The following is a 25525-nucleotide window of genomic DNA, read 5'->3' as shown; positions in this document are numbered from 1 at the left end:
TACTCATTGAAGACCTCTCCTATCTCTTCCGACTCAATACACAGTCTCCCACTACTGTCCTTGATTGGACCTACCCTCGTTCTCGTCATTCTCATGTTTCTCACATACGCATAAAAGGCCTTGGGGTTATCCTTGATCCTACCCGCCAAAGATTTTTCATGCTCACTCTTAGCTCTCCTAATCCCTTTCTTCAGCTCCCTTCTGGCTATCCTGTATCCTGTGTTGTATAGCTCTGTGACTCTTAGATGCTATGTTGCAGATGATGTCATTTTTAACTAGTTTGAAACATTACATTGTCCTTCTCAGAGCCAACTAACTAACATTTAATGTAATGTTACAATGTTCATAAGAACTTGGAGCAGGTATAGGCAAATCATCCTCTTGAACTTGTTCTGTCATTCAATACGTTCAAGGCTGATCTCATCTCAGCTTCAATTTCACTTCCCTGACCAGCCCACCTTTCATAACCCTTCAATCCATTATTAATTAAAAATCTATTTAATTCCTCCTTAAAAATACTCCAGGTCCATGTATTCACCGCATTCTGGGGAAATGAATTCTACAGATTCATGACCCTTTGAGAAAAATAATTTCTCCTCTTTTCTGTTTTAAATCTACATCCCTTATCCTAAAACTGTGAACTCTCATTCTGGATTCCCCATCAAGAGGAAACATCCTCTCTATGTCCACTTTGTCAATCCCCTTTAGCATTTTAGATCTCCTCTCATTCTTCTAAACTCAAGAGAATACAGAACTAAACTGTTCCACCTGTGTCTTTACTACCTGAGAAAAGAACTGCATTCCAAAAGCTTGTTATATCAAATAAACTTGTTGGCCTCTAACCTGGTGTCGTGTGACTTCTGACTTTGTCCAGCCCAGTCCAACACTGGCACCTCCCCATCTGTCTTCATAAGATAAGCCCCTCATCTTTGGAACTTCAGGTATGGTCTCGCTAATGACTTATAGAGTTGCAGCCACACTTTCCTACTTTTATACTCTACTCCTTTGGCAATAAATGTCAAAATTTCATTTCTTTCCTTTTGACCTGCTGTGCCTGGATAATGGTTTTCTGCAATTCATGCATGAGGACACCCAGATCCCTCTGCACCAAAGCACTCTGAAGTTTCTCTCCATTTCAATAATATGTTGTCTTTCTGTTCCTCTGAGCAAAAAGGATAACCTCACATTTATTTGTTTTAAACTTCATCTGCCATATTTTAGCACATTCACCTAACCTATCCATATCCATTCGTAAATTTCTTATTTCTTCAGTTCAGGAGCTTTTTTTAAAATCAGAATTCAAGGTGATTAGAATTCAAATAGGATGAATACTGATTTTACCAAATGATTTAAAGGGGATGATAATGTGGAATAGAAACTATTCATTGTACAATTGATATCACTTGTGGAATACTGTCATTTGGTCTGCCATTGGATCCAATCAAGAATTCAGAATTTTGCACAATATTTCAATTGTGACCTTGGAGACTGCATTAAAATGAAATGTCATAGGATATGATCTGCCTTGTTTACAACACAGAGCTGGTTTACTCTGTGTCCAGCTCAAAATATTAAACAGTAAAGTTGGGAAAATTGGTACATTAGTTGTCTCAAGTTTGTATGTTCATTTCACCTGTTAAAACATGGCTTTTATTTAAGGAATTTGAACTTTGGATTTGTTGCTAAAGTGAACCAGATTTTTTTTTTAAATGGAAACCGGTGACGGTTTCCTGACAGCATTACTGAGACTAAGTTTATTAATTAAATTCAAATTCCACTCGAATCTGAGGTAGAATTTGTACCTGTGTCCAAGGAGAAGTAGGCTGGACCCCTAGATAGCTGGTTCAGTGACATAGCAACTATACCACACCATCCCTTGTCAGAATCGTGGATATCACATCTGAAGCATTGTGAAACTATGGAATTCCCTGTCCAGTGCAGCAGTTGAGGCTACTTTACTGAATATTTTTAAGGCAAAGAGAGAGAGATTTTTGGAACAGTAAAGGAATTAAGGGTGATGGTGAGTAGGTGGGTGAGTGGAGCTGAGTCCACAAAAAGGTCAACCATGATTTTATTGAATGGCAGAACAGGTTTGATGGGCTAGATAGCCTATTCCTGCTCCTATTTCTTATGTTATTATGAATTGGTTTTCAGTCATAAAGAGCAGCATATTTACAACAGACTCAAGGGACTGAAATTAGGCTGTTGGTAAATGTACATCAGTGATTCACTCACTTGAACTTTCCATTCAGATAATTTATTATGGATTCAATTGTTAAGAGTGAATTTGGAGACCCGAATTAATTAAAGCTTCAGTTTAATTAATTTATTGGAAAATATTATGTGACAATTGTTATTAATGCTTGCACCAAAAGGAAGAACATTGCAATAATTAATCATCTGCACACCAGGAACTTTAAAATTTCAACACAGTAGCAAATGAAATACTTTAAGTAGAATGCTTCAGACAAATCTGCAGTACCTCAGTGCACTTTCACTTCTGTTCTCAGTTTCTCTGCTGAATCTATCTATTTGACGATTATTTGGCGAACCACAGCAAAGTGCTATGATTTATTTTTCCTATTAAGAGTAAGGAGTGGATGGAGGTCCAAAATCTGCCACAACCTGGGATCAAACCTCCCAGTTAATCTGATCCAGACGGCAGCTGTCTAGCCAACTGAGTTAAGCAGCTCACATGTTGTCCAAAATTGTATCCCAATCGCAGACAGAACAAAGAGAATTGGGTCGGAAGATGTTGTGTCCTGGGTGCATCTGGTCACTACTGAGACACAATATTGATATGGCATGGGATGACCAGGAAAAATGGAAACATTTGTATTCTGATATACATTGTTCTCTTGTCTGAATTAGCAAATCATAGACAGCAACAAAATTACCATGTGGTTTCAATTTCCAAATATGCCAAAGCAGCTCCTATCAGTTTGACTTTTTTTTCATTTTGTATAAGTATTCAATTCATCTTATTGTTTTAGTAAACCTTCAAAGTGATCATAAAAATAGTATATAACATACATGACATAATAGTAGAAAATTAACATCATACAGCCTAATTGGATAAAATGGACAGAACAGATATACTGTTTTGAAACACTTATTCACTTAAGTAACCTAGATTTATATTAGGTTAATTTTTACAGAGTTTCCAATGTGTTCAGACTTTCTAATGTATGAATAACAGAGGGATATTATTTGTCTCCAATGACAGGGCGACATTGGCCACCCCGGGAATGAAGGGATGGAAGGAATACCAGGATTACCGGTAAATGCTACTCACCTTAATTAATGTTGTCCCATTGCATTAAGGTTTGAAATAGTTTGCTGTATTTTTAACCACAAACTGAATTATCTACTTGAAGATCAAATGTTGTTTAAAAACTGGATGCACAGCGCAAGTACTGCCCACAGCAAGATTTCAGCTTCTGTCCGCACTTGGTGCATGGTCTCTTGGGGCTGTAGTAGAGATGATTTACAAGCCTTTTGGCTTCAGGATAGAGCAATAAGAAACCAGCTAGGAAATGAGTTTAGCACTGATGTGCATTGTTGCTGAAAAGTCCTCATGGGGACATCATCTGAGAACAAGGGCAAGCAGGATCACGATGCCATCACAGATTAACTGCCAGCCAAAACTTTGTGAGCCAATACAAGAAGAATGGTGCTGCTGGTGCCACATCGGAGGCACTTGTTGAACTTAAAGGAAGGACCAAGTTTATTAGATAGGAGATTTTCAGTAGTAAATGAAATAATGGAAAATTCATTAATCCTCAATGATGTGACAAGTAGTCCTTTCAAGGACAACAAAGAACAGGCAACAAATGCTGGCCTTGCCAGTGTTGTCCAAGCTGTGTGGAACAATAAAATATTATATCATCTTAGAGCCCTCTCCATCGTGCTGTTTATAGGAGAGATGCAAATATAAATGCAATTTATTCAGGTTGCAATCCTGAAAATGAAACTGTTGTTTTCTGTTTCATTGCAGGGTCGACTTGGACCAAAGGTAAAGTAGTTTCCTATCGGACCAGGGAATGTATAATCTATCTAGTTAACAAGTTTGACTGTTTTAAAAAATGTATCCAGGTTAAAAGTCATTTAAGGTTTCACCAGATCAAACAAATACAGCTCACAAAATTTGGATCACAGAAGATGGAAAAATTGTTATATTGTATATAAAAGTGCTCTTTTTGACATTAGGACTGAAAGCTTAGTCTTTTTAACTTTCCTCTGTCTACTTGCTTCACTATGACAATAATTCATTTAAACCAACTTTTTGTTTTACGCAGGTGGTTGTACTTTGGAACAGGGGGGCAGGTAGCTCAGTTGACCGGACAGATGGTTTGTGATGTGCAATGATGCCAACAGTATTGGTTTAATTCCCATACTGACTGAGGTTCTTTTCAACCTCTCTCCTTGCCAGAAGTGTGGTGCCCTTAAGGTTAAACCACCTTCAGTCAAACTCTCTCTCTCTCTTTCTTCTAATGAGAGAGCTGCCCCTATGTGGCTATACCACTCTCGACCAGGAGCCCACTTTGTCAAACTCCACTAAGAGTGCAGTATATTAATGTTGCTGGATTATTCCCTTCTCAGACAAAATTATTTCCTCCTTTCATGATGTAGAACATTTATTTAATGAGTGGTTTAGGCATATCGATCAGAAGGTTCTAGAGTCAGTGCACACATATTGTTCTATTAACTGCTCTGAGCCGAGGTTTTAGTGTGCCTGCATTAAGTGGAAGAGATGGATCAGAATTCTTTGTAACAACCCTTACTGGGAGAGAGAGAGAGATGTTCTTGTCTATGATGTGGAGGAGCCGGTGTTGGAATGGGGTGGACGAAGTTAAAAATCATACAACACCAGGTTATAGTCCAACAGGTTTATTTGGAAGCACTAGCTTTTGGAGAGCTGCTCCTTGATCAGGTAGCTATGGAGCAGGACCATAAGATACAGAATTTATAGCTAAAGATTACAGTGTCATGCAACTGAAATGATATATTGAACAAACCTAGATTGATGATGAGCCTTGCATCTTTTAGAATGGGTTGCAGGTTTTGAGTCATTAATATGTAAACCCCAGAACTTCTTTTAAGTCACATTCTTGAGATAACAAGGTTTTATAACAAAAGGTGACATCTCAACTCAGACAATGCATTAAATGTGTGAGGTTAGAGTCTGTCTGTATCCCAATCTTGAGTCAGACTGGTTCTATTTCCAAAGTGGAATTTACAAAATATTACATGTATTGACTGCCTGCATATTATGCGCTTTTTGAGTAAAATAGAATGTATCTGCAAATATAATTCTGCAAATGCAAATTTATACTATAGACGAATATGTATGTGTGCATGCACGAGAGAGAGAGAGAGAGAGAGAGAGTCTACATGTGAATGTGCACGGGTGATGAGGATGGCCCATGAGGATGGCCTCAACTGTGACCTTGGGTTCATGTCACACTGCAAATTACCCCACTATACTATACATTCGCATACACACACATGCTTACATACTCACACACCCACAGACCCTCTCTAATACACATGCTCTCTCTTATACACACACACATACACCACCCACACTCTCACCCACGCGCACACCCTCTCACTCCATCATACTCTCACATGCAAACACACACTCTTCCACATGCACACACTCATCCACATACTCATTCTCTCTTTCTCTCATGCATGTACATACTCGTGTAAGTCTGTGGTGTGAATTTGCATTTGCAGATACATTCTATTTTGCTCAAAAAGCACACAATCTGCAGGCAGTCAATCCATATAATATTTTATGAATTCCACTTTGGAAATAGAACCAGTCTGACTCAAGATTGCAATACAGACGGACACTAACCTCATATCTTTAATGCATTGTTTGAGCTGAGAAGTCACCCTTTGTTATAAAACCTTGTTATCTCGAGAATGTGACTTAAAAGAAGTTCTGGGATTTACATATTAATGAACTGAAACCTGCAACCCATTCTAAAAGATGAAAGACATAACAGCAATTTAGGTTTGTTCAATATATTATTTCAGTTTAATGATACTGTAATCTTTTGCTGTAAATTCAGTGTCTTATGGTCCTGCTCCACAGTTACCTGATAAAGGAGCAGGACTCCGAAAGCTAATACTTCCAAATAAACCTGTTGGACTATAACCTGGTGTTGTATGATTTTAAACTTTGTTCTTGTCTATGTAATCATTCAGCTCAGGACAGAATTGGATTTTGTGGTGATACCTTTGAGTCTGATGTTACTCATTATCAAGGCTCACCAAAGGGTGATGTGCAATAGTACTCCAACAAGGAGTGAACAGGGTGGAGTTATGGCTTTACCAATGGGCAGGAATGGAGTGGTGTCTCAATGAAAATTACAAGACACTAATTACCATCCTGACTTTAATCACTTTTATTGAGGACACACACCAACCTCTTCCTGGCTACTTAAACTTTTACCTAATCTTTGAGTCCTATATGCAAAAATATAGCTTCTCTGTTCTCTATCATAACAATGCGTTGGTTAACTGCTACAGTAGTTAAACACAAAGTTATCAATAATAAATAGAGTCTTTAGTATGATCATAAAAAATTGATTAACAATGTTGATGATTTTCAGGGGCTTAAAGGATTTCCAGGAATGCCAGGGATAAAAGGTGCTGTAGGACCACCAGTAAGTAAGGATTTTATTTTGTGCATATAGATCAATATCCATATTTATGTACCTACATAGTTAACTTGTCTTCCGGATTGCTTTTATAAATGTAACCTTTTCTATTGTTGGGTTTGTAGTACATGCTTTGCTCTGGACAAGTGATGGCAAAGGGAAGTAGAGGAGGATGGCTGGATAGGAAGGACAGTAGAGGTGGTTGATGAAATAAGAATTCTTCTCACTATTTATAGTGGTCCACAGGTGGACTGTACTGCTCAGAGGAAGTATTTGAAATTAGACGTGGAGCAAAAGGGACACCTTTACTTTTGTGACAATATCAAAGAAAATATGTGGCAATGAGTTCCAGTTTAGACAATCTTTACCAGAGTTACATGCTTGAATTGTGGAATAAACACAATAGATTGAATAAAAGTTTCCCTACACTTTCCGTTTGGTGTACCCATTGTCCTTGTGAATGTCGTACATATAGATTATAGAGAATTGGAAACAAATTCTGCAACCAGTTGCAATCAAGTAAAATCAGGACTTGGGCAAGACAAGGTAGATGATGATTTCAAGGATAACCTTTTGCCGGAATTGAAAGATCATGTGAGAAAATTTAGAATAAAGGAAGTTCTGAAGAACCTCCAAATTGTTAAAATGAGGAGAAGATATCAATGGTTTGAATTCCCTGCTGCAGATGCAGATTCAAACAGATATATTTTAATATATATATTTTTTAATATATACATTAATAATATATTTTTATATATTTTTCTGACACACCTCTGTTGCAAGTGGGACTTGAGCCCAACCTCCTGACTCAGAGGTAGGGGGACTACCACTTGCATGGCAACAGTTCTCAAAGTTCAAACAGGTCAATTCCAGAATTGTAAGGGAGAAGATGAGGTGGATTAGACTTTTGTATTCAGGTTCTGGGCTGCATTATTTTGTCATCCAATTCCGTTTTGTTGTAACCCTTCCCTCCTTCCCTGCCCTTCTTTCTTCTTTTTATTGTTGTTTCATTGCTCCCGCTGGGCATCGCTGGGAATTCATGAATTAATAATGAGTCAACAGCAAATGGTGGAATTTAAATTCAGTGAAAATTTGGAATTAAGAGCATAATGATAACTATTAAACCATTTTTGGAAAAAAAACATTTGTTCACTAATGTCCTTTAGGGAAGGAAACTGCCATCCTTACCTGGTTTGATCTACATGTGACTGTAGATCCACAGCAATATGTTGACTCTTAACTGCCTTCTGGGCAATAAATGCTAGCCTAGCCAGTGATGTCCACATCCTGTGAATGATTTTTAAAAAGTCAATGTTTTGATACATTCTCCCTATCGAATTGCGCTGTTTGGCATGTTTTATGAGTAGTACATGTATTAAGTTACATTGTAGTATGCTCGAAGAAACTGAAGCCCAGATTAGATTAGATTCCTTACAGCGTGAAAACAGGCCCTTCGGCCCAACCAGTCCACACTAACCCTCTGAAGAGTAACCCACCCAGACCCATTTCCCTCATTTAGTATGGCCAGTTCACCTGACCTGCATGTCTTTGGACAGTGGGAGGAAACCAGAGCACCTGGAGGAAACCCACACAGACACAGGGAGAATGTGCAAACTCCACACAGTCAGCTGAGGCTGGAATCAAACCTGGGACTCTGGTGCTGTGAGGTAGTAGTGCCAACCACTGAGCCACTGTGCCACCCATCATGTTGTGCACCTATATAACCAACAAAAAAAAAACTTTTTGACCTGTAACAGCAGTCGTATTTGGCTTTGGACATGAAGCAAGGTAATGGGAGAAGAGTGTGTCATATTGTTGTTTATCCTCATTGTTGAATGAATTTATCAAGAAGAAATCCTGCAATTTATTGTTTATGTGAAAGAGGAGGTAGACAGGCATTGAAGTCACTCATTTTGGTTTTAAGACAAATTCGCTAATGATGATTTGATTGTGTAATTTCCATTTCTTTTAGGGCCTCCCTGGTCCTCCTGGTCCACCAGGACCTTCACTGAAAATGCCTAAAGAAGAATTCCAGGTACACAGTATACTAGGAACATACATACTTGTCCTACACAAAATGCATTAATTCTCAATAGAAGGTGTTAACTCAGACTGGAGAACTTTTCTATTTGCATCAACCACAGCCCTTTACTTTGACTGAAATAAAAACAAAATAAACATGGCCAAGAGTTTACAGTCTGAAATTATGAACTCAGTGTTGAGCTGGGAAGACTTTAAAGTGCCTATTTTAAAGCTGAGGTGCTGTCCATGAAGTTTACCTTCACCATATCTGTCATGTCTCCCTGTATGTCTGCTATTAACCCTCTTCCCCTCCCACCCAGAACTAGACCAATCTTCCCCATGTTCTCAACTTCCACCCCAACAGCTTCCGAATGCAATATATTTTCTACCTTTTATTTTCTTTCTGACCTGCTAGAAGCACTTTTATTACCCCATCTCTCTTCTCAGTCCCATTGCCTGATGAACTCCTCTTGTAATTTAATCTCTTCCACTGTATCACAGACTCAGGCATTGAGTAAGGAGTGGGTTTGGATAAGAACAGCTCAGAGCCTATTGTGTCTCTAAATTTTCCCAGTTCTGAAGAAAGGTCATGAACTCTGTTCCTGCATGGATGTTGAGCAACCTGCTGAAAGTTTTTATTTCAGAAACCTTAAAAGACAGGAAATTGTTCAATGTGAATCAGAACAATGTTGCTAATGTGGTCTAAGCATATGAAAACAGATTAAATTACAACTCATTAACATTTTATACCTACTTTGTTATGAACCGAAAAGATGTACACTGAAAGCTCAAGTAGATATCAATGTTTTAATACATTTCCTCCATACAATGGCAGTATTTGACACACCTTCTGAGAAGGACATAAGTTAGGTTTTTGTTTCTACTGAGATGCTGACAGTTTAAATGCCATTCAATCCTTCTGGATCTCTGAGATTCGGTCACTCACTTGGCCATGTCCCCACCAACTAACCTGAGCAGCAGGTAAATTGTACACATCATAAATTATATAGAACTCTCTGTATCTTTCCACTGTCCCATTTCGTCCGGATGTTACAGCTTTTAAGCTGCATAACTGAAGCAAGGTATGGCAGCAGTCCGCAAAGCATTCAAGCAGATGCATAACAAGTCCTGTCAAAGTCCAATCTAATGTTTTAACACACTGAAAATTGGAGAGTTGTCAGCTTTGTATTCTGAGTTCAGGAGTCCATTCTGAAAATACTAAATACCAGTAGCTGTAACACTGAGTGTTCAAATGTACACTTAATTATGTCACGAAAACAAGGTACAGCAGGTTATTTTTCGTGTTTATACATGCAATAAAAGTTGAGAAGTCTTGTTGACGTTATACAGAAAAGATATTAATAAGCTAGAGATAGTTCAGATAAGATTTATCAGGATGTTACCAGGTTGGAAGGTTTGAGTTATAAAGAAAGGCTGGATAGATTAGATTAGATTCCCTACAGTGTGGAAACAGGCCTTTTGGCCCAACCAGTCCACACCGACCCTCCGAAGAGTAACCCACCCCCCCCTCAGATTAATGCACCTATCATTATGGGCAATTTAACATGGTCAATTCACATCTTTGGACTGTGGGAGGAAACTGGATCACCCAGAGGAAACCCACACAGACATGGGGAGAATGTGCAAACTCCACACAGACAGTCGCCCAAGGCTGGAATCAAACCTGGAACCCTAGTGCTGTGAGGCAGCAGTGCTAACCACTGAGCCACCATGCCGTCCCAAAACTCTTAATTAATTACTGATATTAATGAGGTGATGGCCTCCTGTGCAAGAGCATTTTGTTAACCAACGGAGTGTTGAGAGGTGACTGTATAGAGGTTTATAAAATAGTGAATGGTATGGATAGGGTTAATGATGAGCGTCTTTTCCCTAGGATGGGGAATTTCAAGAATAGGAGGCATATTTTTAAGGTAAAAGGAGAGAGATTTAAAAAAGACAAGCGGGCAAATTTCTTTACACAGGTGGAATGCATGTGGAATGAACTACTTGAGGAAGTGGTGGGTGTGAGTACAATTACAATGTTTAAAAGACATTTAAAATAACTACATGAATAGGAAAGGTTTGGAGGGATATGAGCCAAGAGCAGGTAGATGGGACTAATTTAGTTTGGGAGTATGGGCAGTTGAACTGAAGGGTCTGTTTCCATGCTGTCGGACTCTATGATTCTAAGTACCTTAGACACTGAACAATGTATTAACGTGAAGAAAAGTTTCATTTTTAAATTTTGGTCACAAAGACAGGTTGGAATCTTTTGAAAGTTCAGAGGTTAATTTTTCACAGTGCATGTATTTGCAGTGTCAGCAATATTTTGATCTCCATTCCTCGTAACCTTGAAAAACGTGGAGATGGGGGATTGGCTTGAATTACTAGATAATATAATGAGGGACAAGACTAGGCCGGAGTGGTAGAATCGTACTGCTGTTAGATTTACAATACTTTTAACAGACTTTTTTCTGCTGTCATTGCATTCAGTTTCACAACTTGTCATAAAAGAATTTGAACCACATCATTTTGAAGAGGGAGACTCTTTGGTTTTTAAACTTAACACAAGAGCTAGAAATCATAAGGCTTTTAGAAGTTTTAGAATTATATACCTGTGAGAGGTGTTAAGAGTTCACATGTTCTGTACATAGCGGGTGAATTATAATTACACCATCTTCTTGGTGGTGTCTGCTGAACTGTTCTCCATTATTTCCTTGAGAATTCAAAAAAACATTATTCAATGTAATAAAACAAAGAACTGTGGATGTTGGACATCTTAAACAAAGCCAGAAAAAGCTGGAGGAACTCAGCAGGTCCGTCAGCATCTGTGGAGAGAAAGCAAAGTTAAGGAATTTGAGATGTTCTCTGTGATTTCTCTCCACAGAAGCTGCCAGGCCAGCTGAGTTTCTCCAGCAATTTCTATGATTTATTGCAAGTCTTCCAATTACTTGAAGAGGATCTCATTCAGTTGGGTCTTGTGACTGACTTGAGGCAACCAACATAAACTTTTGTTTTAAACCATTTCCTGTGCTGTAAATATCACATTTCTATTATGTTATGTCAACTAGTTTAAATTTCTGAATCCTTGAATTTTTAATACTTTCTTAATTGGCATTATATATGTGGGGGTTAATTTACAGTACTGTGCAGGACAGTATTACCATTAGACAAAATTACATGCATGAATATCTTGGAGAAAGTGAGGACTGCAGATGCTAGAGATCAGAGCTGAAAAATGTGTTGTTGGAAAAGCGCAGCAGGTCAGGCAGCATCCAAGGAGCAGGAGAATCGACATTTCTCCTGCTCCTTGGATGCTGCCTGACCTGCTGCGCTTTTCCAGCAATACATTTTTCATGCATGAATATCTTCACAAGAAAGCACTAGTAGTTGTTCAATCATTTCCCAATGACATTTCTGAGTTATAGATTTTTAAGTGCTATCCCAGTGACTTAGAAAAATGAGAGTATAAACATCCATTGAAAAAAGTAGGATCTTGTTAAAACTTTAATTTGTTTGCAGTATTTTAATCCACGAGTTGATCTATTTGTCCAAATATCAAATATTTGTTGTATACACGCGGCTCTCATTTGGAGAATGTACTGTCCAAAGCATTCCATGAATTGTGCCCAGTGATGGTAAGTGTGGGAGAACATGCCTCTGGAGCTCAAGGAAGCAGAATGGAGAAACAAGCCAGTAAGTTTGTTTATGCTAATATAAAACACAGAACGGTGAATGCTAGAAATCTAAAACAAAAACAGAAATTGCTGGAGAAAGTCAACAAGTCACCATCCATGGAGAGAAAACAGAATTAACGTTTCAATATTCAGTGTCCAGGAAGAGGAAGAGGGAACTGTTGGTATGATCAGCAAGTTTGCAGATGACATGAAGATTGGTAGAGTAGCAGAAAGCATAAGGGACTGTCAAAGAATACAGAAGGATATAGATAGAATGGAGAGTTGGGTGGAAAAGTGACAGATGGATTTCAATTTAAACAAATGTGAAGTGATGCATTTAGGCAAGACTAATCCTAGAACGAATTATACAATGAACAGAAGAGCCTTGGGAAAAGTTGATGAGCAGAGAGATCTGGGAGGGCAGGTCCATTGTACCCTGAAGGTGACTGCACAGGTGGATAGAGTGGTCAAGAAGGCATATAGTATGCTTGCCTTCATTGGATGGGGTATTGAGTATAAGAGCTGGCAAGTCATGTTAAAATTGCACAAGACATTGGTTCGGCCGCATTTAGAATACTGTGTACAGTTCTGGTCACCACATTACCAAAAAGATGTGGACGCTTTGGAGAGGGTGCAGAGAAGGTTTACGAGGGTGTTGCCTGGTATGGAAGGTGCTAGCTATGAAGAGAGGTTGAGTAGGTGAGGTTTATTTTCATTAGAAAAAAGAAGATTGAGGGGGGACCTGATTGAAGTTTACAAAATCATGAAGGATATCGACATGGTGGATAGAGACAAGCTTTTTCCCAGGGTGAAGGATTCCATAATGAGAGGTCACGCTTTCAAGGTGAGAAGTGGAAAGTTTAAGGGGATACATGCGGCAAGTACTTCACACAGGTAGTGGGCGCCTGGAATGTGTTGCCAGCAGAGATGGTAGATTCATTTAAGATGCGTCTGGACAGATGCATGAGTAAGTGGGGAGCCAAGGGATACAGATGCTTAGAAATTGACCGACAGGTTTTGACAGTAATTTGTATTGGCTCAAGCTTGGAGGGCTGAAGGGCCTGTTCCTGGGCTGTGAATTTTCTGTGTTCTTTTCTTTGTTCTTTGATTCTGAAGGAGGGCCACTGAACTCAAAACATTAACTCTGTTTTCTCTCCGCAGATTCTGCCAGACCTGCTGAGTTTCTTCAACAATTTCTGTTTTCGTTTCAGTGTGTTGATGCTGCTAAAATAATTCAAATTATATAACAAGATTGTGTCATATTGCAGGCTGGTAGGGATGCCTGATACCAAATGGAACTAGGGAATAGATGATGGTTAAATTAATTAAGAGATAATTGGGTGAGAACTGGGGCTATTATACAGGAAGCAAGTAATTTGTATGTTGGATTTTTATGATATGCAGGTGGAAATAAAAGTCTGACTGGAAAGGTGTATGCCTGACTCTGCTGACCATCCTTTTACCTTCTGCTCATGTTATTGGAACTGGAGTGGAAGGTAGAATATTTGTGATGCCGCACTGGGGAGTTAATAACATTTGTAGATGCCAAGGAATACCCAATATTTTGCTTGGCGAGTGTACATTTAGTAGTCAACATACTCCTGATTGTAATGGCCCAGCATGGGACGCTTCTATTGCAGTTCTGTGAGGAGGTTAACCAAACTCTGATATTTAGAAGTGCCTTAAATTATATTTAACATTGTGGAGAAAGTGTTGACTGCATCAGATCACAAAACTGCACATAACAGGCTCTACAGCTTTTGGGTATCTTATACAGGAGGTATTTAATTCAAGTTTTATACTTATTAATAGCAAAGAAGTAATAAATGCAGACACATATGGCACATTTGAGGAGACACTAAACTAAATTATTTTCCCATATTGCCTTTTGTTGACAGATACTTTTGAGCAAAGCACGTGGTACAGTTTCCCAGAAAATTTGGAAAACTCTGGAAGCTTTAAAAATGGAAATTCGGTATATCGTTGCCCCACCCACTGGAACCAAGGACAACCCTGCCTCAACCTGCAAAGAACTGAAGCTGTGTCAGCCACAGCTCCGTGATGGTAAAGACCATGGTGAACCAGCCATGTTTCCATAATGCTGGCAAACTTCAGTCTTTGTGTCTACCCACTTCTCGTTGTAACTCAGTCACTTGACATAATGGGCATGTATGACATGAAATCAATGAATCTTTAATGCATTAACAATCTGGACTGAACTCATATTGCATAATGATTTTGGAGTAAGTCATTCCATGCAAAACTGCTGGCATCCTTCTCAGGAAATTGATGAAAGGGAATTTGTAATATGATTCATAAAAGTTATTGATATTTGCTACAATATTGCTACAATAATGTCCAAACCCACCCTTTAATTTACAATAAGGCTGTGTGTAGGTGGTTAGATAGCTCTTGGACTGAGACAATGAGTGTACCTCATTGATGGTATAAAGTAAACAGGTAAACAAAGAGGTAATCTTTTCTGAAAAATTAGGAGTTTTACCTGAGAATTTGGGGAGCAGAGGCAGTTTTTCAGCAGACAGGCAACTGCAGGTTGACGCAGATTGCAAATGACATTGTTCAAAATGAGTTGGACTCATTTGTCCAACACACTTGCTATGAGCCTGTTTGCCAATTTGGTGAATATGAATAATTTAAATAAAGTTTAAAACAAAATGCCAAGCTCACCTTCATTTGGTATAATTTCACAGCCTTCATCATAACTCAGGAATATATTTCAGTCTATCCATTGATATGATAATCAATTGGAGCATAAAGTTAGATTTAAATTGTGCCTTTTACTATTTCAAGACAACCCAAAGCACTTGGCAATCAATGAAGAACTTTTGAACTGCAGTCATATTATAACTCAGGAACAAAGAGGTCAGTAGCATAGTATCAGCATAAAGATGTTAACTACAAACACTGGAACTTGTGCCACTGCAGTGTTTTGGAAACTAAATGCAATATATTTCAGAAAATTAACGGTTTTCTTTGTTGAAGAACAATGGCAAAAAAAGCAACAGTGAATGCATAGCCCAAGCATGTTGCACATGATACGTTCAGTCTCTCCATGACAAATTCTGGCTGAGCTGTCAACCAGGTCCACACTGCATTCTCCACCTTGTTGTTCTTAGGTACTGGCCATTTGCTGCGAATGTAAAGGTTTGCACCAGTGACAACCGCTTGACTTCCATATTTGGGTTATTAACAAAGACTTGCAAAGTAAACTTAAAATTATTTTAATTTGAGATGATTACATCCGAAGATGTGCAGGTTAGATGGATTGGCCATGCTGAATTACCCATAGCATCCAGATGTGCAGGCTAGATGGATTAGCCAAGGGAAATACAGGGATAGGGTTGGGGGGTGGGTCGGAAGCCCTTGGAAGGTCGGTGTGGACTCAATGGGCCGAATGGCCTGCCTCCACACTGTAGGGATGCTATGATTCTATTAAAAATGGAGGACAGCTGACATCAAAGTCAACCTGATTTTGTTTTCTTTGTTCCTCACTAGGTTTCTATTATATTGACCCTAATCAAGGTTGTCCATATGATGCACTTATGGTCTACTGCAACTTTACAGCAGATGGAGCAACCTGCTTGCCAACTGTGGAGAATGAGGTACTGCAGGCACTGGAAACTAATGAAGTGTTCTCATCATAAATTGTATCATCCCAGGACTTTAACTGTCCTGTCATTAATACATCTTCCCATTAGTGAAAACAGAATGCTGTAGTTCAGTTAAAGCAATCATGATTTTGTGATAGAATTTACTTCTTCATCTGGGTAATTGTGGAGGAAAGTTGACCTGGGTTCCTACCTACTGAAGGCGACGTCGGGGTTATAATACAGATATCCAAATTTGAAAAATGATGCGAAAAGACAATGCATGCCATGGAGTTATACAGCATGGAAACAGACCCTTTGCTCCAACTAGTCCATGACGAACATAATCCCAAACTAAACTAGTCCCACCTGCCTGTTCCTGGCCCATATTGATGTACTCATAAATGTCTTTTAAACATTATAATTTGGCCAAATCCATCACTTGCTCAGGAAGTTTACTCCATACATGAACTACCCAATGTATAAACAATTTGCCCCTCCTGTCTTTTTTAAATCTCTCTCCTCTCGCCTTAAAAATACACCCCCAATCTTAAAATCCTCCATCTGAGGGAAAAGACAACTATCATTAACCCTATGTATACCCCTCATTATTTTATAAACTTCTATCAGGTCGCCTCGCAAACTCCTATGTTTCAGTGAAAAAAGCCCCAACCTATCCATAGAACATACCTCACCTTTCCTATTCCTAACCTCAGCCCAAACTACCTCAGATGGCAAGTCCTCATCCATCGTCCTTTCCACCGCTGTAATACCGCTGTAATCCAGCCTTTCTTTATAGCTGAAAACTTCCATATCCAGCAACATCCTGGTAAATCTCTTTTGAACTGCATCCAGCATAAGTATCAAGATCCTATCATATAACATATATCTAATTAAGCCTTTCTACCAACTCTGAACAAAAGGATTATCAGAATGACAGGTGTCAAAAATTGGAAAGATTTACATTTCTCCAAACAGATGTTCTATATTTGATCAAAACATTTGAGGAAAGAATGGAAAGTAATGTGCTCAGGGGAGAAAAAAATGTGTATTAAATAAGTGATCATCTGTTGAACATATAAAGCCATTATAGACCAGTCCCTCATTTGAATGAGTTTAACTTGAGCATCACGACAGTTTAGACAAGGGACAAAACTTAGAAAACAGAGTCTTCGTGGTGACCTCAGCTCATGCAGGAATTGAACCCGCATTGCAAAACATCATCCAGCCTAGTGAGCTAATTGGAACTCAATATATGCATAAAAAGAGGAAAATAAAGACTTAAGACATGTTGTTTTGATTTGTGAAAAACTGATATAATCAAATGGTTAAATGATCTTCTTCAAAGTTGTATATCTTCTTCATAAAAAACAATGTGCTTTTCCTCCCTCTGTCACCCAGACAGCCGTCCGCCCCACACCTCCATTCCCTGTTCCACTGTCTAAGTGCCCCCCAACACAATAAAGACAGAGACCCCTTGTCTTTACCTACCACCCCACCAGTCTCTGCATCCAGCGTGTCATCCTTAAACACTTTTGCCAACTCCAAGTAGACCCCACCACCAAGAACACCTTCCCCTCCCCAACCTTCTCTGCCTTCCGCAAGGACTGTTCCCTTTGACAGTCCTTGGTTTGCATTACTCTCCCCACCGACAGCCCCCACCCCCTGCAAACCCCCAGGTACCTACCCCTGCAACTAGAAAAGATGTAAAACCTGTTTGGACACCATCCCTCTCCCCTCCATCTTGCGCCCCAAACAGTCCTTCCAGGCGAGACAGAGGTTCAACTGCCTCTCTTCCAACCTAGTTTACTGCATCAGGTGCTCTCAATGTGGTTTTCTCTACATCGGGGAGATCAAATGTAAACTTAGGGAAAGGTTCGCTGAACATTTCAGCTGGGCCCACAGAGGCCAACCAGACCTCCCAGTCATTGCCCATTTCACTTCCCCATCCCACTCCCTTTCCGACATGACCATCCTTGGCCTCCTCCTTTGCCACAATGAAGCAAATCACAAATTGGAGCCTACATCTTCAAGGATTCAACATTAAGTTCTCCAACTTCAAATAACCTCTCTTTCCTTCTCCCGATTCTTCCAGCCTCCTGCAGCATCTGCAGTTTTTTGGCTCTTCTTCAAAGTTGTACCACTCCAAATTAAAATCCTTATTGCTGCAAAACAACTTTATTGTTTCAGTTCTTTGTTAAGAAATTTTTTTTAAGTTGGAGAATGAACTCCTGGACTGATAGCCTTTTTTCAAAAAATTACCCAGGTTCCTACAAAAGGTTGGTTCAAAGAGCATCCAAAGGAAAGTGCACATCAGTGGTTCAGCACTACAGAAGGAGGATTTCTGGTGAGATTTAAAGAGTAATTTTAAAAAGAAACGCAAAGTGTCATAGGATGTACTTTCAAACTCTAAATTTTCCAAACCTTGTTTCATTTTTTTCATTTACAGTTTGAATATCCTGGAGTAAACATTGTGCAGCTTCGTTTTTTAAAACTTCACAGTACACATGCCAGGCAAAAACTAATCTACAAGTGTAAACCCGGTCTTAATTTGGTCAAGATGAATATAAGTGATCCCAGAACAATTCAATTCATGGGTGACAACCAAAAGAAGATACATAATGGGCACAAAAGCTTCTCAGTTAATTTTGATGGATGCTCGGTACGTTTTCATTAATTTATGGAATAATACTGTAGCCTTTTATATATTACTCATGATAACAATATGAAGGAATATTGTGTGACAGAAACTGGTCATGCACAAAATAAATAAGTAGCTATTAATTTGCCTTTCCAATGTCTCACTTGGGAATTGCCATGCTCCATGGAGAAATGTACATTAACAAAGCACTTGCATATATATAGCATCTCGACACATCCTGAGGACATTCCAAAGTGCTGCCTAACTGATAGATTGTGTTTCCCAAGCAATCTTGTTGTTATACCGGTGAATGTCCACAAGGCCCTACAAAATATCAGAACATCTATTTTTGGTGGTGTTGATGGAGTGGGATAATGCTAGCTAGGACACCAGAAAAATCTCCTACTTTTTGAATCATGATATAAGAGATTTATAAATTCATAGACATGGACTTACTTGCTCCAAAGCAAGATATCCCAAGAATAATGTCATAGAAAAGCCCTAATTAAATGCAAGTGCTTGTTTTCAAAGTTTCCTTTCATAAATAAGATGCTGGCATAAACTTCAGAAACTTGTTGGGAGTAAACTTCAGAAACTTGTCCTAAATGAGTGAATGGAGTTTACAAGTAAGGCTCAAATCTTCCAATCAGTGTTAGAACTTCAGTTTCTAATGCTGATAAGTCAGAAACCTGCACACTTACCTGGTTATACATTTAGAAGAGTTGAGTTCTGATGTAACATTCTGAGTTCTGTCGATACAGAAATCCCTGCTAAAACCTGTGAAGAGGATTAGTGCAGAAGACATGCCTTTTATATGGCACTAGCTGCCTATGTTAAGTTTAGATGTCCAGTGTGAATGTTAGTGAATGGGTAGAGTGGATGGGGTCAGTGAGGTAAGATGTTAGGGTGGTAGCTGGGTAGGGAGGCAGGTGGGTCAGAGAGAGTCGGTTCAGGGTCAGGTGGAAGAGTCCAGTCAAGATGATCATAGTCAGATGGTCATTTGATGATGGAAACAATCGGGTTGGGTTTGAGTTTAATTGGGTCTCTGGTGGTTAATGTGTTCATCTGGCGGAGGGAGTAGTGATTCAGGGAGATATTCAGGCGAATTAGTGGAGCAGTGCTTATGTGAGTGATTGGATTGGATTATTTACATAGTTACTCAGGAGTTAGGTTAGAATGTTTCTGCCTAACATTTATTGGGTAACCATTTACAGAAGCTCAGTGGTACTGTCAGAAATCTGGAGACTTTTGCGGAGGGTCATGGGGAGCAAGGGATTACCTGTTGGAAGTTCAAACTACCTGGGCAATAGATCAATGCAACAAAATTTTAGGAGGCCAGAAGATCTTTGCCATTTTTAAAAGCAACTGTCACAAAGCGAATGTCAGTTCTGAATGTTATGTGTTGGCATAAAATTGCAATAAACATTATTAGAATTGAAAATGCACATAACGTATTTAAATGCATCAGTAACAAATGTAAATGCTTTGAAATGCTTCAGTACAATATTATTATTAAGAACATAGTTTTAGCTCAGTATGTGATCAATAGGATTACCTTCACTTCAGTTCATTTGTTATAGTTCCTGTCTTCCCAATTATATGTAAACAGTACACACACCCTGACACTTCTAAATTTTGTCCTAATGTTGTAACAGTTGCAAGATACCATTGACAAACAACTGTTTAAAATATTACTGTCTTATTTCAGTTGAATGACTCTGGACCGCATGAGATTGAGTTTGAAGTCACCACTGATGAAGTTGATCTACTACCTCTTAGAGATTTAGCACTCTTTAATAATGGCAATGGCACTCAGGAGTTTGGCTTTTCTGTTGGTCAAGTGTGCTTTTATTAATCATGTAATCCAGTCTCTGGAAGACCAATGGATGATACGAATACCTGTTTTGCATCACACAAATAAACCAGCAACTGAGGACATGACAGTTTTATTTTTCAAATGACTTATTGCAAGACAAGTGCTTTTACAAAAGCTGCATTTTTTTTTGGAAGGCATTATTTAGAGAGGCTTCCATTAACCTTTGGACTAAGTTCCTACTGAAGGGCCATGTATTGTTTACACCAGTAATGCAACTTTGAAGAGTTTGCTGTCAACTTCTGCAGTATGTGCCTACCACCTTACATATCTTGGATGGTACTTGACTGAGGATAAAAGCTGGATCATGTTGTATTTTTGTATTCATTTAGCACCGAAAATTAAGCTTTCAAAACCAGATGAATGAGCACTGAACTCACAGTTTACAAAATTGATTGCAGTTATTATTGAGAAGCTGCATTTGCACGTGTAAGTACAAACACTAGTGTTGCCTGTCAATATTTCACTATACTATCAACACCTGGCCCACACTTTATTGCTCAAAGCATGACACAAAACTGGATCTTGACTTCAATAATGCATATGTACATCATTTCCTGCTTTATTCTGAGGTGCAGGATTGATACTTATATGCAGTAATTGTGATACAAGCTGGAGGTTTTAGGTCTGTACCGATCAGCAGCAGAGGTTTAGTTACAATTGCTGTCAGTGGATTTTGTCTTGCGGTCACCATGAATTAGTGAAGGTTCAACATACATTTCTGAACTTATTCTCCCAACACTAAGAAGACTGCAATTTCAGACCACATTTGGTTCTTTGTATTTATTTACATGCTACTAATAACTCATATATATTTACATATTACTACTATAAAGAGATTGTGTGGCAAAAATACCTCACTGTTGACCATATTGTATTGCTAGACTGAAAGAAATCTTTTAGGCAGCCACAGTAATCTGCTAGCATGGAACAGTTTTGTTTGTAACGTATGGCTGAAAAATCTGACTGGGAGTATTTAACCATAATGTGGATAATATCTGCATATTAAATATTAATAAAACATCTCTCCCATCATTCCATAAAAAAGATAGAAAACCATTTCAGGGACGAGCTATTAGAATCAATGCTCAAACATTATGTAGGAGATAGAGAAGCAACATTGCCTACAAAGCCTTTTCTGTTTTTATATTGCTTGTTCATCCTTTAATCCTTTCTTAATTTTGATTTTATACATTGGGCCAGTTTTTCTTATGTTAAGTACTTATACGTTCTGTTCTTTATATACAAGGTGCAAAAGAATTTATTAGTATAAGTAAAAAGGCACATGCCTAGAATGTTATATATATATGTACCTTACCTGGAAGTGAGGAGGCACTTTGTGCTTTCCAGCAGTACTGTATCACAGCTCTTATTTTTGTCATTACTTTTGTGTAATATACATCCTCTCTGTTAGAACATAATCCTGAATGAAAGTGATATGCTGGTCATTTTTGCTGATTAAAATTCCAATTTTTGTGAATAAATAAAGGTATTTTAAGTGTACATACTGTGCAGTATCCTTGTGTTTCACTGATGTAAAAGGTCAATGGGCTGGAGATGACAGCTTTGATTAGATTCCCTGCACTGTGGAAACAGGCCTTTCGACCCCACAAGTCCACACCGACCCACCCACCCAGACCCATTCCCCTACATTCACCCCTGACTAATGCATCTAACACTACAGACAATTTAGCATGGCCAATTCGCCTGACCTGCACATCTTTGGACTATGAAAGAAAACCAGAGCACCCAGAGGAAACCCACGCAGACACATGGAGAATGTACAAACTCTACACAGACAGTTGCCCGAGGTGGGTCCCTGGCGCTGTGAGGCAGCAGTGCTAACCACTGAAACACAATGCTGCCCCAAAACTCTTAATTAATTACTGATATTAATGTGGTGATGGTCTCCTGTGCAAGAGCATTTTATTAACCATAATGTACAGAACAGAAATGAGGAAGCAATTGAGAATTGACTTCAAAATTTTTATAATTGGGTCTCTCAACTTTGAGCTGAAAATGTGTTGCTGGAAAAGCACAGCAGGTCAGGCAGCATCCAAGGAGCAGGAGAATCGACGTTTTGGGCATGAGCCCTTCTTCAGGAATGAGGAAAGAGTGTCCAGCAGGCTATCTGATCTCCAGCATCTGCAGTCCTCACTTTCTCCTTCCAGAGACTTGGGCTTGTAAAGGGCAGGACATTCAGAATGGAACCAAAGATAATTGGATCTGAACTGCCATCAGGAATAAAACCTGGAAGTACTGAGGTAACAAAACTGACCATATTGAACTGATGAATTTGAGGAGAAGAACGTAGAACAGCACACTTTCCTCATTCCTGAAGAAGGGCTCATGCCCAAAGCGTTGATTCTCCTGCTCCTTGGATGCTGCCTGACCTGCTGTGCTTTTCCAGCAACACATTTTCAGCTCTGATCTCCAGCATCTGCAGTCCTCACTTTCTCCTCTGCTCAACTTTATTGATTTTAATTCTTTTTAGTGATCATTATGACATAATTAGCAACAAGTCGTCCTTAGTATACACAGAGGATGGTTTTGCTTTTAAATATTCCATAAATGATGGAGCTAATTTGTCCTTGATTTGGGGTGACTTCTCCTCAGGGTCAAAAGTGCATGTGGCTGAATGGGCCAATTCCTGAACCACAGTTCTTTGGACACGTAAGGCAGGACATTTCATGAGGTAGACAGGTCTGGACTCCAGGCTTTGCTTCCTCATTTCTAGGCTGCTCCATCTTATTATTAAGGGTTTTTGGACTCAAAGTGCCATACAGCTTCGTGAATAATTGGTAGCAAGCTAGTCATCCCAGTCATCTCTGGGGAGAAAGTGAGGACTTCAGATGTTGGAGATCAGAGTCGAGAGTACGGCATTGGAAAAGTACAGCTGGTCAGACAGCATCTGAGGAGCAGGAGAATTGACATTTTGTGCATAAGCACATTCCTTCATCAGGAATGAGAAAGAGCTTCTGCTCGAAACATCGATTCTCCTGCTCCTCAGATGCTGCCTGACTGGCCGTGCTATCTCAGTCATCTATGTCAATGCCACTGAGAGTTTCAGAGTTCCTTGTGAAGCATTTTCTTTGTCCTCCTGTGGCATCGTGACCATTGGAAGCTGTGAAAACAGCACCAGTGGAGGAAACACTTTTCAGCCATCCAGACGTAGTGTCCAGTCCATCATATTGCCTGAGTGCTTATAGAATTGGCTCCAAGAAGAACTCTAGTGTTTGTTCAACAGGCATCCCATCCAATCCAAACCAGAGGATGTGCGGACATCATTGCTGCTGAAATTTCTCCTGTCCTCATGTGTTGGTAATACACCGTCCAAATCTCACTGCAGGGCAGAGCTAGGGGATGACAGCTGCCCTGTATATAAATACATTTGTCGACTTGTAAAGATTTTTGTTGTCAAACACTCACTCGTCCGTAAATAGCTGAGCTGATCCAGTGTTGGATTTCTTCATTAATGGTGACCATTTGAGAGGGCTGGGTGCCGAAGTATGGGAAGTGCTCAGTGTTGGGAACAGAAATGCAATACAGTGCGAATGTGCCCCCTGGACTGCTGTCACTTTGACCATGCGGTACTCATTGCAGATATCTATTTGAACCAGATCAATAAAGATACAGTACAAGCAAGACTGTTGACCTGAAAGCTCAACACTCAGTGATTTCCAGAAACTTTCTTTTAAAATATATTGAAGATAGAATATCTGACTACAGAACAGGTGTGGGTTGATATGAGTTTTGATTTGGCAACATTCAAAGATAATCTGAGTCTCTGAAAAGCTAGTATCCATTTCGTGTCTTAATATATCATCAGGACATCAGGAAAAAACATTACAATTCCTTCAATTCTCTTTGAACAGTGGTCGCATTTGTTTTTGTGGTCCATTTGAAGTCAGCAAAATCCCAAAACAACAGATCAATGATTAAACAATCTAACATGTTGTGCTGCCAAGATGTATTTACCAAGCTGCTGGGAGGACACCCTGCTCTTTGGTTGGATTGTGTTCTGGCAGCTGAACGGGTCAATAGATTCCTGGTTTAAAACTGCATCCAAAGCTCAGCATTTCAATAACGTAGCACTATTTCAGCCGGAGAACAAAAATGATACCAACACTATCAACTCAACTCCAAGGATTTTGACTCAAAGGATGCATGAACAGGCGAGCTGTTAATATTTTTGAGAGAGAGCCTGATTTTACATTTCACTCTTGGTAATCTGTCGGAACAAGGAATGGTTCTGTTTATACACCAATGCCAAACAGAATTTCTTTTCACAAATGCATCTTGCTCCCCTCTTTGCTTCTCTTCTTCCTTTTGCCTCCCCATTTTCTCCCTCAGCTCTCCACCTCAGGAAGCAGAGAGATCAAGAATAGGAAAGCTTTCTAGGTGTCCCACATTTTGATAGAATGTGGCATCTTCCTGCCTCTGTGAAGAACGATTTACTAACTTGAAAACGTTGTTTTTTCTTGGGGAATAGAGGGTGCGAAAAGGTTAAATAAAAGTTACAAGTGTGAGAGACAGGTAACTAGAGATTATGGTTTTTAATGTAACTGGAATGATGGTTCAATAGTGGTGAGTAAACTTCCTGTAGGAAATCATGAGGAGGACCCAGTAGGCTGCATTCCCCATTGCAAAAAGGTTTAAAGTATGGCTGTTCAACCATTATTGAGCTCAAATTCTAACTACTTTTCTGGGTGAAAACGGTTTCCAATGCACTCAAATAGACAGAGGAACGCAAGCCATAGACTTTTACACAGCATTGTCAAAGAATAATGAGTAATTTTGGTGTATTTCAGTGTTGAGTTTTCAGCTGGGTGCCATGTTGCAGGCAAGGATGCCCGGAGGCATGGTACATTGGGGAAACTGAGCAAAGGCTACGACAACGGATGAATGGGCACCGCACAACAATCAACAGACAGGAGGGTTCCCTCCCAGTTGGGGAACACTTCAGTGGTCCAGGACATTCAACCTCGGACCTTCGGGTGACCATCCTCCAAGATGGACTTCGGGACAGG

General features: G+C 39.4%; 1 protein-coding gene across 1 annotated transcript in view; it reads left to right on the top strand.

The window, feature by feature from the left end:
- The window catches only part of LOC122564606 (collagen alpha-1(I) chain-like), a 378414-nt gene extending 356416 nt beyond the window's left edge, over window positions 1-21998 (top strand). Inside the window, exons 59-67 of the mRNA XM_043719695.1 lie at window positions 3227-3280; window positions 3998-4015; window positions 6627-6680; window positions 8647-8709; window positions 14272-14437; window positions 15890-15996; window positions 18248-18328; window positions 18431-18643; window positions 20331-21998. Coding sequence (XP_043575630.1) covers window positions 3227-3280; window positions 3998-4015; window positions 6627-6680; window positions 8647-8709; window positions 14272-14437; window positions 15890-15996; window positions 18248-18328; window positions 18431-18643; window positions 20331-20477 — 903 coding nt within the window. The 3' untranslated portion in view covers window positions 20478-21998. The remainder of the gene's footprint in view (window positions 1-3226; window positions 3281-3997; window positions 4016-6626; window positions 6681-8646; window positions 8710-14271; window positions 14438-15889; window positions 15997-18247; window positions 18329-18430; window positions 18644-20330) is intronic.
- Window positions 21999-25525: the final 3527 nt, after the last annotated feature.

Source organism: Chiloscyllium plagiosum, chromosome 30, assembly GCF_004010195.1.
Source record: "Chiloscyllium plagiosum isolate BGI_BamShark_2017 chromosome 30, ASM401019v2, whole genome shotgun sequence".
In the NCBI taxonomy this organism is placed as follows: Eukaryota; Metazoa; Chordata; class Chondrichthyes; order Orectolobiformes; family Hemiscylliidae; genus Chiloscyllium; species Chiloscyllium plagiosum.
Note: the sequence above shows the minus strand (reverse complement) of the source record. Positions and strands in the feature narration are given on the sequence as shown.